The sequence below is a fragment of the Mustela putorius genome, unplaced genomic scaffold, assembly GCF_011764305.1.
Source record: "Mustela putorius furo isolate JIRA1106 unplaced genomic scaffold, ASM1176430v1.1 tig00000695_pilon_pilon_pilon, whole genome shotgun sequence".
NCBI classification, from domain to species: Eukaryota; Metazoa; Chordata; class Mammalia; order Carnivora; family Mustelidae; genus Mustela; species Mustela putorius.
The window spans coordinates 6,226,210-6,239,125 of record NW_025421447.1 but is presented as its reverse complement, the minus strand read 5'-3'; the positions used below and the strand labels follow the sequence as shown (position 1 = coordinate 6,239,125).

General features: G+C 61.3%; 2 protein-coding genes across 14 annotated transcripts; one reads left to right on the top strand and one right to left on the bottom strand.

Annotated features, from left to right (window-relative positions):
- Positions 1-255: 255 nt before the first annotated feature.
- On the bottom strand, positions 256-6,425 carry CHRNE (cholinergic receptor nicotinic epsilon subunit). 10 transcript variants are annotated; one of them, XM_013060317.2, is made up of 12 exons: positions 4,340-6,414; positions 3,993-4,135; positions 3,863-3,907; positions 3,644-3,753; positions 3,354-3,509; positions 3,157-3,257; positions 2,640-2,840; positions 2,451-2,565; positions 1,123-1,237; positions 845-1,031; positions 642-734; positions 256-564 (listed from the first exon to the last, which is right to left on the bottom strand). In XM_013060317.2, the coding sequence occupies exons 1-12, from the start codon at positions 4,383-4,385 to the stop codon at positions 332-334; spliced, it is 1,545 nt and encodes a 514-aa protein (XP_012915771.2). In that variant the 5' UTR covers positions 4,386-6,414; the 3' UTR covers positions 256-331. The 10 variants fall into 10 exon arrangements, 9 of the variants coding, with proteins under 9 accessions (XP_012915771.2, XP_012915770.2, XP_012915769.2 ...); XM_004760429.3 differs by having other exon boundaries at positions 366-543; positions 642-748; positions 4,340-6,406; XM_013060316.2 differs by having other exon boundaries at positions 3,157-3,509; positions 4,340-6,415.
- CUNH17orf107 (chromosome unknown C17orf107 homolog) lies at positions 1,231-2,368 on the top strand. Of its 4 annotated transcripts, XM_045083226.1 has the most exons (4): positions 1,231-1,422; positions 1,516-1,716; positions 1,832-2,110; positions 2,203-2,339. In XM_045083226.1, the coding sequence occupies exons 1-4, from the start codon at positions 1,333-1,335 to the stop codon at positions 2,299-2,301; spliced, it is 669 nt and encodes a 222-aa protein (XP_044939161.1). In that variant the 5' UTR covers positions 1,231-1,332; the 3' UTR covers positions 2,302-2,339. The 4 variants fall into 4 exon arrangements, with proteins under 4 accessions (XP_044939161.1, XP_044939160.1, XP_004760482.1 ...); XM_045083225.1 differs by having other exon boundaries at positions 1,832-2,368; XM_004760425.3 differs by having other exon boundaries at positions 1,231-1,716; positions 2,203-2,342.
- Positions 6,426-12,916: the final 6,491 nt, after the last annotated feature.

The following is a 12,916-nucleotide window of genomic DNA, read 5'->3' as shown; positions in this document are numbered from 1 at the left end:
CCTCCCCAGGGGAGGCACACGGCTTCCAGGTTCCAGCTGCTTCCAGGGCCGTCCTGCCGTTTTCTGCCGATAAAGACAGCAGCTCCCAGGGCTGGAGAGAGGGTCACGAGGGCCTACGCTCTCAGAAACACTGGGGGGTCGGCAAGGCTGGATGCAAGAGTGGCGAGTGGTTTCCGGAGGACGGTGCTCTGCCCCCGACCCTGGCGGGGCAGACCTCTACAGGTGCGCGCACTCAGCCACACGAGCCCGCGCACAGCCGGGGAAGTTGGCACAGATTTATTGCCGCAGCGAGCACAGGACCGCACCGCAGCAGGGGCCCGCAGCGAGGCTTTCAAAATCGGTTTCCTCCAGAAACGGGTGCGGGGGGGGGGGGGGGGGGGGGGGGGGGGCCGTCTACATGCACGGCGGGTAGGGCAGCTCGGGCACTCGGTTCAAGTAGCCCCGGAGGAAGATGAGGCTGGACCCCACGCCGAAGAGCACCAGGGCGGCCCAGAAGCAGACGTTGTCCAGGGCCTTCCCCATGCGCACCCAGTCGGACACCTCCTGGGGAGGGGCGGACACGAGCTGCGTCTCCCATGGCGCCAGGGACTTGGGTCCTCCAGGCCACCACACGCCCTCTCCCACCCAGGGGCCTGTCCCACCTCGCCGGAGGCCTCCTGGTCCCGCGTGCTCTCGGCCACGAAGTTCACGGCGTCCACGCAGCAGCGGACCTCGGGGGCGGCGGCGCCCAGGCTCTGGCAGAGGGCAGCTGGTGGGGCGTCCGGGAGGGAGGGGAGGGGAGGGGAGGGTCATTGGGGAGCCCGCCCCGCCACACGCGCCCGCCAGCGCGCTCCCCTCCGCTCACCGGTCCAGACCCCGTGCCGGTGCCTCTGCCCCTCAAACACGAGCTCGCTCCGCGGCTTTTTCAGTATCAGCTCCTCGGCCCGGAGCAGCAGGCCCACAGACGAAGCGCGCCTGGGCGGTGAGGTGGCCCGGGGAGCCTCGGGGGGCGCGCCCGAACCCAGGAGGCGGGGCAGCAGCTCCAGCAGGACCTGGCGGAGGGGCGGGGCGAGCTCTAGGTCCCGCCCACCTGGCCGCCTGCCCCGCCCACCAGGGCCTCTCCCCTGCCCACCCGGCGTTTACGTGGCGCAGCCGAGGGGACATGGTGTGCGTGGTGGGCGTCCGCAGGGACACGTTGAGCACGATGACGCAGTTCATGACGATGACCGTGGCAACCACCATGACGAAGATGAGGTACCTGCGGAGCCCGCCGCGCTTGACCTCACAAACGACCCTCCCGGCCCGCGAGGCTGCTCTTCCCCAGCGGGGCCAGACGGCGCGCGCGCGGCCCCCATGCCCCCCTTTCCGCCGGCGGCCATGGAGGGGACCCCCAGCTCGCTGGAAACCCTGCTGTGGGTCTACCACTTCCACAGCTCCACGGAGGTGAGGCTCCGCCGGCGGCCCCGCCCGGGGCGGGCACCCCTGGGAGCTCCGCCCGGTGACCCGCCGGCGCCGCCGCCCCCGCTCCTTGCCCAGGTGGCCCTGCAGCCCCCGCTCCTGTCCTCCCTGGAACTCGCCGTGGCCGCAGCCCACGAGTATCTGGAGCAGAGTTTCCGGGAGCTCGAGTCCCGCCAGCCGCGGGAGCCGCAGGGACCACCCGCCCCGAGGCCCACTCTGGGGCTGGTGCTGAAAGAGGCGGCGGCCAGCGTCGTGAGCTTCGGCGCCACCTTGTTCGAGGTGGGGCGCGGGGGCTGCCGAGGGGCGGGGAGGCGGCGTGGAAGGGGCGGGAGGCGGCGGGGAAGGGGCGGCAGAGGACCCTGCGCCCCAGCCAACTCCCGCACCCCCACCGCAGATCTCAGCCCTGTGGCTCCAGCAGGAAGTGCGGCGACTGGACGGCGACGCCGGAAGCCCGGGCCCGGCCCCAGGCGCCGGGGACCCGGGCGGAGCGCTGGCCCGGGTAGCCCAGGCGGCAGGGAAGGGGGCTCGGAGAGCCGGGGCTGCGGCGGGCGCAGGGGCCCGCCTGGCGCTGCAGGGGGCGTGGCTGTGCCTGTGTGGGCGGGGCCTGCAGGGCTCCACCTCCCTCCTGCCGCCGTGGGGGCGCCCGCTGGGTCTCGGGGCGGCCGGGGGACCGGTGAGTTCAGGACGGGGAAGGAGGCGGGGAGGAGCTGGGGGCCGGGGGCGGCGGGGCTGGTGGGGGGCACTGAGCCGGCCTGCCCCCGGCAGAGATACTCAGGGGACCTCAAGGTGGCATCCAGCAGCAGTGCGGAGGACAGGGGACCCGAGAACCCGCCGCCGCCCCAGCTCCGCCCCACGCTCGAATAAAGCCCAGGCGGGCCCAGACGGCCGAGCGGCTCCCGGTGTCTCGCGGCCGTAGCCCCGCCCCAGCCTCGCCTGGCCCCGCCCCGCGGCTCCGCGGCCCCACCCCTCCCGCGGCCCCACCCGCACACGTGGGTCCCGCGCCGCGCCGCCACCTGCCCAGCATCGGGACGCTCAGCGACGTTTCTGGGATCTTCTGCGCGATCAGGAACAGGAAGACTGTCTGGGCCAGCAGGACGTTGATGGACACCGTGCACTTCTGGCCGCCGGCTGGAGGGAGCGCCCGGTGAGGCAGGCCCCGCCGCTAGCCGTGCACCCGGGGTCGGGCCCCCGCCGCCCCTTACCCTGCGCCGGCAGGAAGTAGGCGAGCAGCACCAGGCCCGAGATGAGCACGCAAGGCACGATGATGTTGATGACGTAGAAGAGCGGCTTCCGGCGGATGATGAGCGTGTAGATGACATCGACCACCCCCGGGCCGCCTGGGGAGGCGCCGTCCAGGCGGCGGATCAGCCCGGGGCAGAAGTCGATGGCCCACTCGCCGTTCTCTGCGGAGGGGGCGGGGGCGCGGTCAGCCGGCGCGGGCTGCACACCTGGCCGTGACACCTGGGGCTGCGGGCGGTGGGGAGGTGTGGCCGGCCCGCCCCGACTGGTGGGGCCTCGGGGGGGGGGGGGTCTGGGCCATCGGCGCGAAGGTGGTTCCGGCGGGAAGGGGCGGTCCCGCGCCACCGTGGACAGTGCTTTCGGTGGAGGGGCAAGGTTAAGGTCAGCTGCCCGGCCTCCATGGCCTGGGGCCACCGCCCTCAGCGAGTCCCCTACGCAGACGGTCTAGGGGCGGGTTTTCGGAGCAGGAGGAGGCCTCACCTGTGTAGGCCTCGGTGTCGATGTCGATCTTGCTGATGGTTTCGCCCTCGTCGTCCGCCGCGAAGACGAAGTCCACCTCTTCCGCATTGTAGGTCTGCGAGCTGCGGAGCCAGGGCCAGCGTGTCCGTGCCGCTCCCCGCCCCCGCCCCGTCCCGTCATCACACCCCCCGCCTCCGCCTCTGAGCGGCTCGCCCCACCGGAAGACGAGCGAGCAGTTCTGCCAGTCGAAAGGGAAGTAGGTGACCTCCACGGCGCAGGTGCTGCGGTAGATGGCAGGGGGCAGCCAGCTCACGTAGCCGCCCTCGTAGATCAGCACGTTGGCGTCGTAGGCCACGCCGAACTGGCCGTCAATGCTAGGGACCCCGAGAGAGCCGGCGTCGGCCGGGCTGCCACCCCCTGCCCTCCCAGCAAGCCCAGCCCCCGCCAGGTGCAGCCCCAGGCTCCAGGCCCCACCGCCTTCCACCAAACCCAACCCAACGATGCTCACTTGTTTTCCAGCACAATCTCTGGGAGCCAGACGAGTTCTGAAGGCACCCGCAGGGTCTCCACGCCCCCAAAATCGTCCTTGCTGTAGTTGAGTCGGTAATCCTGCCAGTCCTAAGGAGTGAGGACGGTCGCACAAGTCCCCTGCATTTCCCACCTTGTGCCGGCCAGGAGTTTGGGGGAGGGGGTCGAGACCTCCTGCTGCCCCCCAGAGCTGACTCACGATTCCGATCCAGACGCTGGTGGTCAGGGTCTCCTCTTTCTCGTTCTGCAGAAACGAGCGGGTCAGGACGGTTGAAGTGGGAGTCCAGAGCCAAGAGTGGAATTCCAGGCTCCGGGGTGGGGTGTCTTACAAGGGAGATGAGGTTGGTCAGGGTGACCTTGAGGGTGATGGTGACTGTCTCTTCAGGCTCCTTCACAGGCCGGCACTCGGGGTCATAGTTGTCGAAGAGATGGTGGTAAAGACGCAGCTCCTCGTTCTCCCCCTCACTGGCACCTGGGGAGGGGTCCAGCCGTGGGCTCGCTGCGGACCAGGGGCTGGGGGGCTCTCTGCTGTCCCAGGGTGTGCACGGGGCTCTACTGCGAGTGTGCCCCTGAGGCTGTGTGCTTGGCCTGCCACCGAGCCCGCTTCTCAGTCTCTCATCTTGGCCCGTCCCTGGGCGTCCCTACCCCCATGCGTGGGACCAAGCCCCAGCCGTACCCAGGAGCCGCAGGAGGAGCAGCGCGCCCAGCAGAGCCCCTGCCATCCCGTCTGGTCCTTGGGTTATTCTGAGCTCCGACAGGCTTCAGGGGGCAGGCTGGGGTGTGGGAGGGATGGCGGGCGGGGGTGTTAGTTCCGGGCTGGGTTAGGGGACTGTCACCTAATCCTCTTCCCCCGTCCAGAGACCTCTTGGCCGCTCCCACCAGCAGCTGCCTGGTCCCAGCATCCTTTGCCTGCTGTTTGGCCGCAGACCCGACCCTTTTAAGCTGGAGAGCAAGGGGGAGGCAGGTGCAGGTTCTTGCAGAGCACCTGGAACCACAAGCTTGGCAGTGGGAGATGGGTAGCCCTGCTCTGAACAAACGCCGGTGTACCTGGAGAAGCTGCCCAGTGCAGGTGACCTCCCGTGCTGCCTCTCACTCCCGTGGCACACGTTTTCACCCCACCCCCCACCCAGCCAGGGTCACAGCAGTGCTGGCAAAGTCCCCACAAAGACCTGGTAATAAGACAGGCGCCCTCAGGGGAGCACTCGGCAGGAGCGGGCCAACTGGCAGGGGGACCCTGCGGCACCAGGGCCCGCCGCCTCCTGCAGCCTGTATCCTAGGTGCGCCCACTCCCCGCCCCTCGCGCCCACACCCGCTTCTGGCCTCCCTGCTGCCGCCTTGTGGCCGCGCGTGAGAACGCCGGCTTCCTGCCCCAACGCCCTTGAACTGACGTTTTCATCTCCTTAGATGACTCTAATTCTAATTTCTTCTCCTTAGAGGACTCTAATTGATCATCTGAGGTGCTTGCTTAAAATCCTAATTCCTAAGCTCCATCCCCAAAGAGCCCTGAGTTAGGGGGATGCCAGGAATCTTGTGTCCTTAAGAAGCTCTCCGGACTCCCTGATGCCGTGGGAGGTGCTGAGCTCTGCACCTTCTGTCCGGCGCCGGCCGCATCCTCACACGAATCCGGGAAGCCCGGCATCGCCGTCCCAAAGGTGCCAAACAGGGCCCCGGTCAGGTCCGCAGCTGCCCAAGCAGGCGGGCGGGGAAGCGGGAGACAGAGCGATTTGTTTCACCGACCGTGCGCACCTGTGTTCCCGTTACACTGCACCAAACACCTGTCCTTTTGGAGTGTTCTTTCTTGGCCTGTGAGGTCCCTCATCCTCGCACCTGGGCCACAAGCAAGATCCCAAAGGCCAGAGGGTCCGTGCGGCTTGTCCATTTCCCACGCGTCCTTGAAGCCGGTCCTTCCACACACTCCCCTCCGGCCCCGCAGAGTGGACCAGTTAGGCCCCGCTTACCTCCGTGCATGCTGGCAGGTCTCCTGGCTCCGGTCGGGGCTGGTGCCTGTTTTGTGGGCCCTGCGTCAGGGCCTGGGCAAGGCCTTGCAACAATGGCTGCGCAAGGGCTGTGACAGATGCAGAGATTTACCGGACGTGAATGCGCCCTCCAAGGTCCCTGAGCTGGCCGGGCTGCTCAGGTTCTAGAGCTGATAAAGCGGGAGGGAGCAGCCTTTGGGGACAGCAGTGCCGTCAGAGGGTCGCTGAGACGCCGGGTCACTTGGCCTCCGTGTGTTACCAGAAGCGGCTCTGCAGGCCAGGTGTGCGGGGGGCTTCCGTGAGGGCTGGACAGACGGGACCCAGGTCGGAGGCCAAAGCAGCTCTGGGGACCCACGCACCGCTCCCGCCTTTCCCACCCCAGCTCTGCTCCGTGCTGCTTGGGCTCCTGACCAGCCTGACTTTTCTCTCTCCTGTGTAAGACCCTCTGGGGCAAGGGCTCAGCTTTCTGGTGGCGGCAGCCGCTCTCTTCAGGGGTGAAGTTTGGTCTTGATCCCACTGACCCACCCCACCCGCGCCTGACGCCCTGGGGCCACAGGTGCAACAGGGAACATGAGGGAGCATGGGGTTGGCCTGAGACTGTCCCGGGGTGGGCACAGAGCGGAGCTGGTTTGCTCAGGACGATGACGGCCAGAGGCAGCAAGCTTCCTGCACAGTGTGGGGTCAGGCACCTGACTTGAATCTGGGCTTTGTGTTTTTGTGGTGTTTGGATTTTTTTAAGATTTTATTTGAAAGAGAGCACGGAGGGGGAGTGAGAGGGAGAAGCAGGCTCCCCGCTGAGCAGGGAGCCTGATGCGGGGCTCAATCCCAGGACCCTGAGACCACGATCTGTGCCGAAGGCAGACACCTCACCGACTGAGCCACCCAGGTGTCCTGGCTTTGTGTTTCTCTCGTGAGCACCCCACAAAACAGTCTTCCTGGGGATGCCTTGACCTCCAGCCTGGACCCAGAGATCTCAGCCTAATAGGCAGCTACTCCCTTCGCCAACTCAGAGCAGTGGCCGCCCCCCACTCCTGTCACAGCTGGGCCCGGATTCTCAGCCATGGGTCCCCTCACAGTCAAGACACCCCAGGCCGGTCTGATGAGACTTCCCCGCATGCAGCAGGAAGAGCCCCCTTCCTTCTGTCAACAGGGAGAGAGGGGTCAGCCAGAGCCGTGTCTAGATAGCCCCGTTTCCTACACCATCCCCCTCGCTAGCACCCACATTCTCTGGTCGCTGAGAGCTTGCTGGTTTACTGTGTTCGGGGCACAAAGCCCAGAACCGCACACATCAGAGGCACTTGACAAACACTGAACAGGTAAGTCGTGCACATGAAGGAACATCTGCCCAGCACTGTCCCTTCTTTTCCAGCCAGGGGACCCCAGAAGACTGACCAGGCATTCAGAGACTCCCAGCCTCTGGCCAGGGTTGACGGGTCCGGGGTGGGGACGCTGACCCAAGCCCGGCCCGAGGAAGTCCATCCCTGACGATGTCCAGCCACGGTTCAGGAAGGGGGTGCGCTCTGCTGGGAGTGGGGGCACAGGACCGCACACTTGCACGGGGAGAGACATGACACACCGGGACACAGACAACAGAGGGCCTCTGGCCTCCCCAGCCCTGGCCGGCTGCCCTGGCTGTCCCCCACAGGCTGGTTGGCTGGCACTTCTTTGAATGAGGCACCTCCCCAGTCAGTCCCCCTCTGGCTTAACAACAGTAGCATGAAGAACAGTAAACTAGCATAAAACAAAAATGCCCCATAACCCAGCACCTGGAAAGATCCTTCTGACCATAAGCAAGCAACGCATGCTGTCCTTAGATGCAGGGAGGGCACAGGCTCTCCCGCGGACCCCTCCCCAGGCCCCTGGCCAGCAGCGCCCTCTGGCCGCCCAGCAGCGCTCCCACCACCCCCAGAACCCAGGGGCACAGCAGGTCCGGTCACAGCGAGCGGAGAAAACGGGAATTCACAATCCCACTTGCTCTCGCGTGGGTGCAAGCCCCTCACTCCCAGAATAGAGCACTTCCCGGCCCTGCAGGATGGGGCAGGGACCTCACTGGGGGAGGTGCACGGGTGGGTGCCCTTGAGAGCAGAGTAGGAGGGCGTCAGGGACATGGTGGGACACGGAACACTAAAAAGGCCTAAAGCAAGGACCTGAGGAGTGGGAAGGAAGGTCTGAAATGAGAGAGTGAGTGAGTGAGCTCAAGGCCAGGTCAAGCCGACCTGAAACCTGAGTGTGGTGCTGCCCGAGACAGGTGCTTTCCCTCACCGTTAGTGCGTCTCCGCACAGGTGTGCGTAGAGAACAGTTGGACAGGGCGCCAGGCGGCGCGTGGCTCAGTCAGTGAGCCGCTGCCTCCGCGCAGGTCATGATCTCAGGGTCCTGGGATGGAGCCCCGCATCGGGCTCTCTGCTCAGCAGGAGCCTGCTTCCTCCTCTCTCTCTCTCTGCCTGCCTCTCTGCCTACTTGTGATCTCTGTCAAATAAATAAATAAAATCTTAAAAAAAAAAAAAAGTTCATGTGTTTGAAAACAAAACCCAAAGTTGCTGCCTTTTGTCAAACTGTTCTCCAAGAAAAGCATGGACCCCGTTCACGCAGGACCAAGGACAAGAACGCTTGTCCTCACGTCCTCCCCAGGACAGAAGAGCATCGAGCTTGAAAAATTTTTGCCAAACCCGCAGATGAAAGCCACGGCTCCTGACTTGGATGGACCCGTGCTGAGGAAAAGGGTCAAGCTGTTTCTTCTGTTCAGTATATGAGAGTCCGAAGACAAAATAGTACATTAATATGGAACAGAAGCCTTAATCAGATAAATCCCGTTGTAACAACTAGAAAACCCATCATCAAAATAACCAGCAGACCCTCGACTCCCGAATGCCACTCTCTGGGACAGATAATGGGCATAGGATACGAAACCCAGAAAACCCTACCGGAAAGCCAGAAGGCCTTTCTTCCCTCCCCTGCAGCCCCAAGTTCGGCCATAAGAGAAAGAAAAACTACAGAATGTTCCTATAGGGTCAAAACCCTAAACCCAAAGGCAAGCAAACGACAGACTGAGACGGACGGGTCATGTCCTCCATCGCTGAATACCGCCCAAGGCTCATGCGGTGCCTGCGCTGCCGGGTGCCACCCCTCGAGGGCACCGATGGGGACCAGGGAGAGACGCCTGTGCAGAGAGGGCGGTGGTCCAGGGTCGGGGGGAACGCGGGCCAGAGCAGGACGGCCGCTGGTCCCTCAGGAAAGAGATGAGAACGAAGACTCACAATAAAAATCTTTAGCAGGGAGTGGCCAAAATGAGAGAGAGTCAGAGATGGGAGAGGAAGCAGGGAGAGGGAAGGCAGAGAAAGGGGCACCTGGGGTGGCCGACGCAGCCAGGGGTCCCCCCAGCTCAGAAGGACGCCCTCACCCTCCCTAGGACCTGCCTCTTCCCTCACGTGGCTACGGGAGAAAACAAGAGTCGTTGGGGCTCACCAGTGCAGGAGAGAAGGGGTCCACTCTGGCCGCCTGGTTATAGGCCATCTGGAACCCACTTCTCCTCTAGAACAGAGGGAGAAGGCGGGAGGGCAGGTCTCAGTATCAGCCAAACACGGACGGTGCATTCCAGGGAACATTCTAGAACATCGTGGGCTGGGCTCCGGAGGGAGAAGGCACACTGCCACACGGATCCTGCTGACGGTTCCGAAAGCCCAGGAGAAGATGGTTCCGAGTCCGAGAAGCGCCACTGCCAGGAACTCCCGGTTCCCCCCAAGTCCCGAGCCGGGCCGTCCTCACACAGGCAGGACGCGAGAAGCCCAGAGGAGCTCCGACTCCCGGGCTCTCCCCACCGGGGACCCTGCTCCTTGCACACAGTGCCTGCTCTGCTCGGACGAGAAGCAGCGGGACTCGGCCTTTTAAAAAGGCCGTGGGTGCGTTTCTCTGTGTAAATTATGACTAAAAGTCTAAAATAAATAAATAAATAAAAATAAGACAGACTGTTGCAGGGCTCCACAGAGGACTAGCTCCAGGAGCAGACTTGGGCGTCCTAACAGTGAAGAGACCCTTCAATGGATTTTTTTTTTTTAAGATTTTTAATTTATTTATTTGACAGAGATCACAAGTAGGCAGAGAGGCAGGCAGAGAGAGAGAGGGAAGCAGGCTCCCTGCTGAGCAGAGAGCCCGATGCGGGGCTTGATCCCAGGACCCCGGGACCACGACCCAAGCCAGAGGCTTTAACCCACTGAGCCACCCAGGCGCCCCGAAGAGACCCTTTAAACAATCAAATACAAACAGGGACTGTCTGCTCACCGACATCGGGGGGCGGGTTTTGAGGGTCTTTTCTATGTCTGTGGAGGATGACGGTTGTGAAAGACACGAAACAGGCACAATTCCTATCGTCCCTCCTCACAGTGATGGGTGCACACCTGCGACACGCAGGATGTGTTTTGGGAAAGGTTTTTGTCTCATCTCCCTGCCCATCCGTATTTTCCTTCCAAAAGTCCCCTCAGTCCCATGATGAGATCATGAAAAAGACCCTTCCTGAGAACTAATCATCACAAACGTTTCTCCTGCCAACGTCAGCGGTGGCGAAAGTGGGTATACAGTGACGGTGGACGATTCAGTTCTGCTCGAGGGGGCGGGGGGCGGCGGGGGTGGTGCCTGGGTGGCTCAGTGGGTGAACCTCTGCCTTCAGCTCAGGTCATGATCCCAGGGTCCTGGGATGGAGCCCTGCATCGGGCTCTCTGCTCAGTGGGAATCTGTTTCTTCCTCTGCTCCTGCTCTCTCTCTCTCTGTCAAATAATAAATAAAATCTTTAAAAAAAAGAGAGAGAGAGAGATTTTATTTTTAAGGAATCTCTACCCCCAACATGGGCTCAAACTCATGACCCTGAGATCAAGGGTGCCACACTCCACCGACTGAGCCCGCCGGGCACCCCCTCGTTTGATCTTTTCTATTTCATAGCATGTAAAACTGATTTTTTTTTTTAATAAAACTGATTTTTTAAAGGGAAACTATGACCACAGTTAAACAATGTTCTCCTTGCGGTGTAAAACCAAAGAACACAGATTCCTGTATTTGTTAATTTTGTCAGCCATCCTGTTGTCAACATGGAGAGAGGCTTGTTGGACAAGATTTTGAAATAGGGGGCACCTGAGTGGCTCAATGGGCTAAGCCTCTGCCTTCGGCTCGGGTCATGGTCTCAGGATCCTGGGATCGAGCCCCACATCGCGTTCTCTGCTCAGCAGGGAGCCTGCTTTCCCCCTTTCTCTGCCTGCTGCTCTGCCTACTTGTGATCTGTCTGTCAAATAAATAAATAAAATCTTTAGGGACGCCTGGGTGGCTCAGTTGGTTAAGCATCTGCCTTCGGCTCAGGTCATGATCCCAGCGTCCTGGGATTGAGTCCCACGTCAGGCTCCTTGCTCGGCAGGGAGCCTGCTTCTCCCTCCACCTCCATCTGCCAGTGCTCGCTCTCTCTCTCTCTCTCTCTCTCTCTCTGACAAATAAATAAATAAAATCTTTTAAAAAAAATCTTTAAAAAAAAAAAAAGGTGAAATGTTTTTGACAGTCTAATGGTCCATGAATGGCTACATCAGTTCTGAAAAATAAAAGGGGCCAGGATCACCCCGGCAGATCTTAAAACACCCCACGAAGTTCTGGCAAACAAGCAACGACAAACAAAAACATAAAACACAAAACACACAAGGACGCAGGGGGCCTTGCTTCGTGGCTGACAAGCGAGCTGTGGGAAGCGGGTCAGAGCGGAGAAGCCGCCCGGGCGCACACAGCGCGCGGTGGCGGTGAACAGTGGGGTGACATCTGCAAGGGCAGGTGGGATCACAGACGGGGTGAGCCGCTGCCTCCCCCGCGGGGGAGCAATGCAGGAAGAAAGCCGAGAAAGCCGCCTCCCTAAGACATGCCATGACACAAGGAAAGGGCAGGTGGAGGAAGGACTTTAAATCAGCGGGAAAGCTGCGAGGCTAAGAGAGGAGAACGTGGGAGAGTTTTGCGACCTTGGAGTGGGAGTTTCTTAAACAAGACACCAAGACCAAGAACCATGAAAGGAAACACTGATGGCCTGAACACCTCACAATTAGGAGTTTCTGCTCAACGAAGGACATCACACACATGCGCACGCACGCACACACTCACACACACACACGCCCAGACTGGGCTGTTTGCAGAGCTCGACAGGACCAGTTTCCCTCCTCGAATTCCCAGATCCGGAGCCATCGACTCCACCACGGTCCCCCTGAGAGGCACATCCTTAGAGCCCAGGAGACCCCCGCAGAGGGCCTGGTTAGTGGCTTTGCCGGCAAACACTGCGTGGGAACGTTCCACACCTGACGACAGTTGGGACAGTTCCATGAAACCTGCTTCCCCCTCACAGGTTTGGTTTTTAGTCCGGTTCTGCTGGTTACCAAGGAAAAGGAATACAGTTAAAGCACCTAGAAAGATTTTGGGGCACCTAGGTGGCTCAGTGGGTTAAAGCCTCTGCCTTTGGCTTGGGTCGTGGTCCCGGGGTCCTGGGATCAAGCCCTGCATCGGGCTCTCTGCTCCGCGGGGAGCCTGCTTCCTCCTCTCTCTCTCTGCCTGCCTCTCTGCCTACTTGTGATCTCTGTCAAATAAATAAAATCTTTTAAAATAAATAAAAATTTAAAAAATAAAGCACCTACAAAGATTTTTTCATGCTTCCCGGCAATGATGGAACCCCACGAGGGTCACTGAGGGGTGCCGCGGTTTGCAGGCCAAAGTCTAATCGGGAACAGGGTATTTGCGCTGGATCCAAACATCTCCCCACAAAAGCACTTCTTAGCGACAAAAGGAAAAACAGGATCTTGACCATGGGAAAGCGCACGGGGTCTACCTTAACCCCTGGCAGAGCGAACCTCGCCAGAAATAGGTCAAATTGACATAAAGTGTTTGCTGACATGATTGGCCGAAGAAAGCCACAGTACCCAACAGATACGCGGACCCCAAGTCCAGCCATGAGAGGCGTGGGGCAGACGGAGGGAGATTCTGCACAGTCGAGGGAATTTCCACGTAACTACTTGACTGTGGCTTTCAAAAATGTCAAAGTCCAAAGAATAAAGAGTTACAGGAAACCCGAGAGCCGCGGTCTCCAGCGGGATCCTGGGCTTGGGTGGAGGCGGGGAGCTCTGAAGGGCGTCTTTGGGGCCGTTGGCAAAATGGGAACGTGCTCCCTAGATCGAACTTCCTGAATTAGCAGGCGTACTGCAGTCATGTCAGAAAATGTCCCTGTTCTTAGGAAACACACATGGAAATGTGAGAGGCAGGGGGACACAATGTC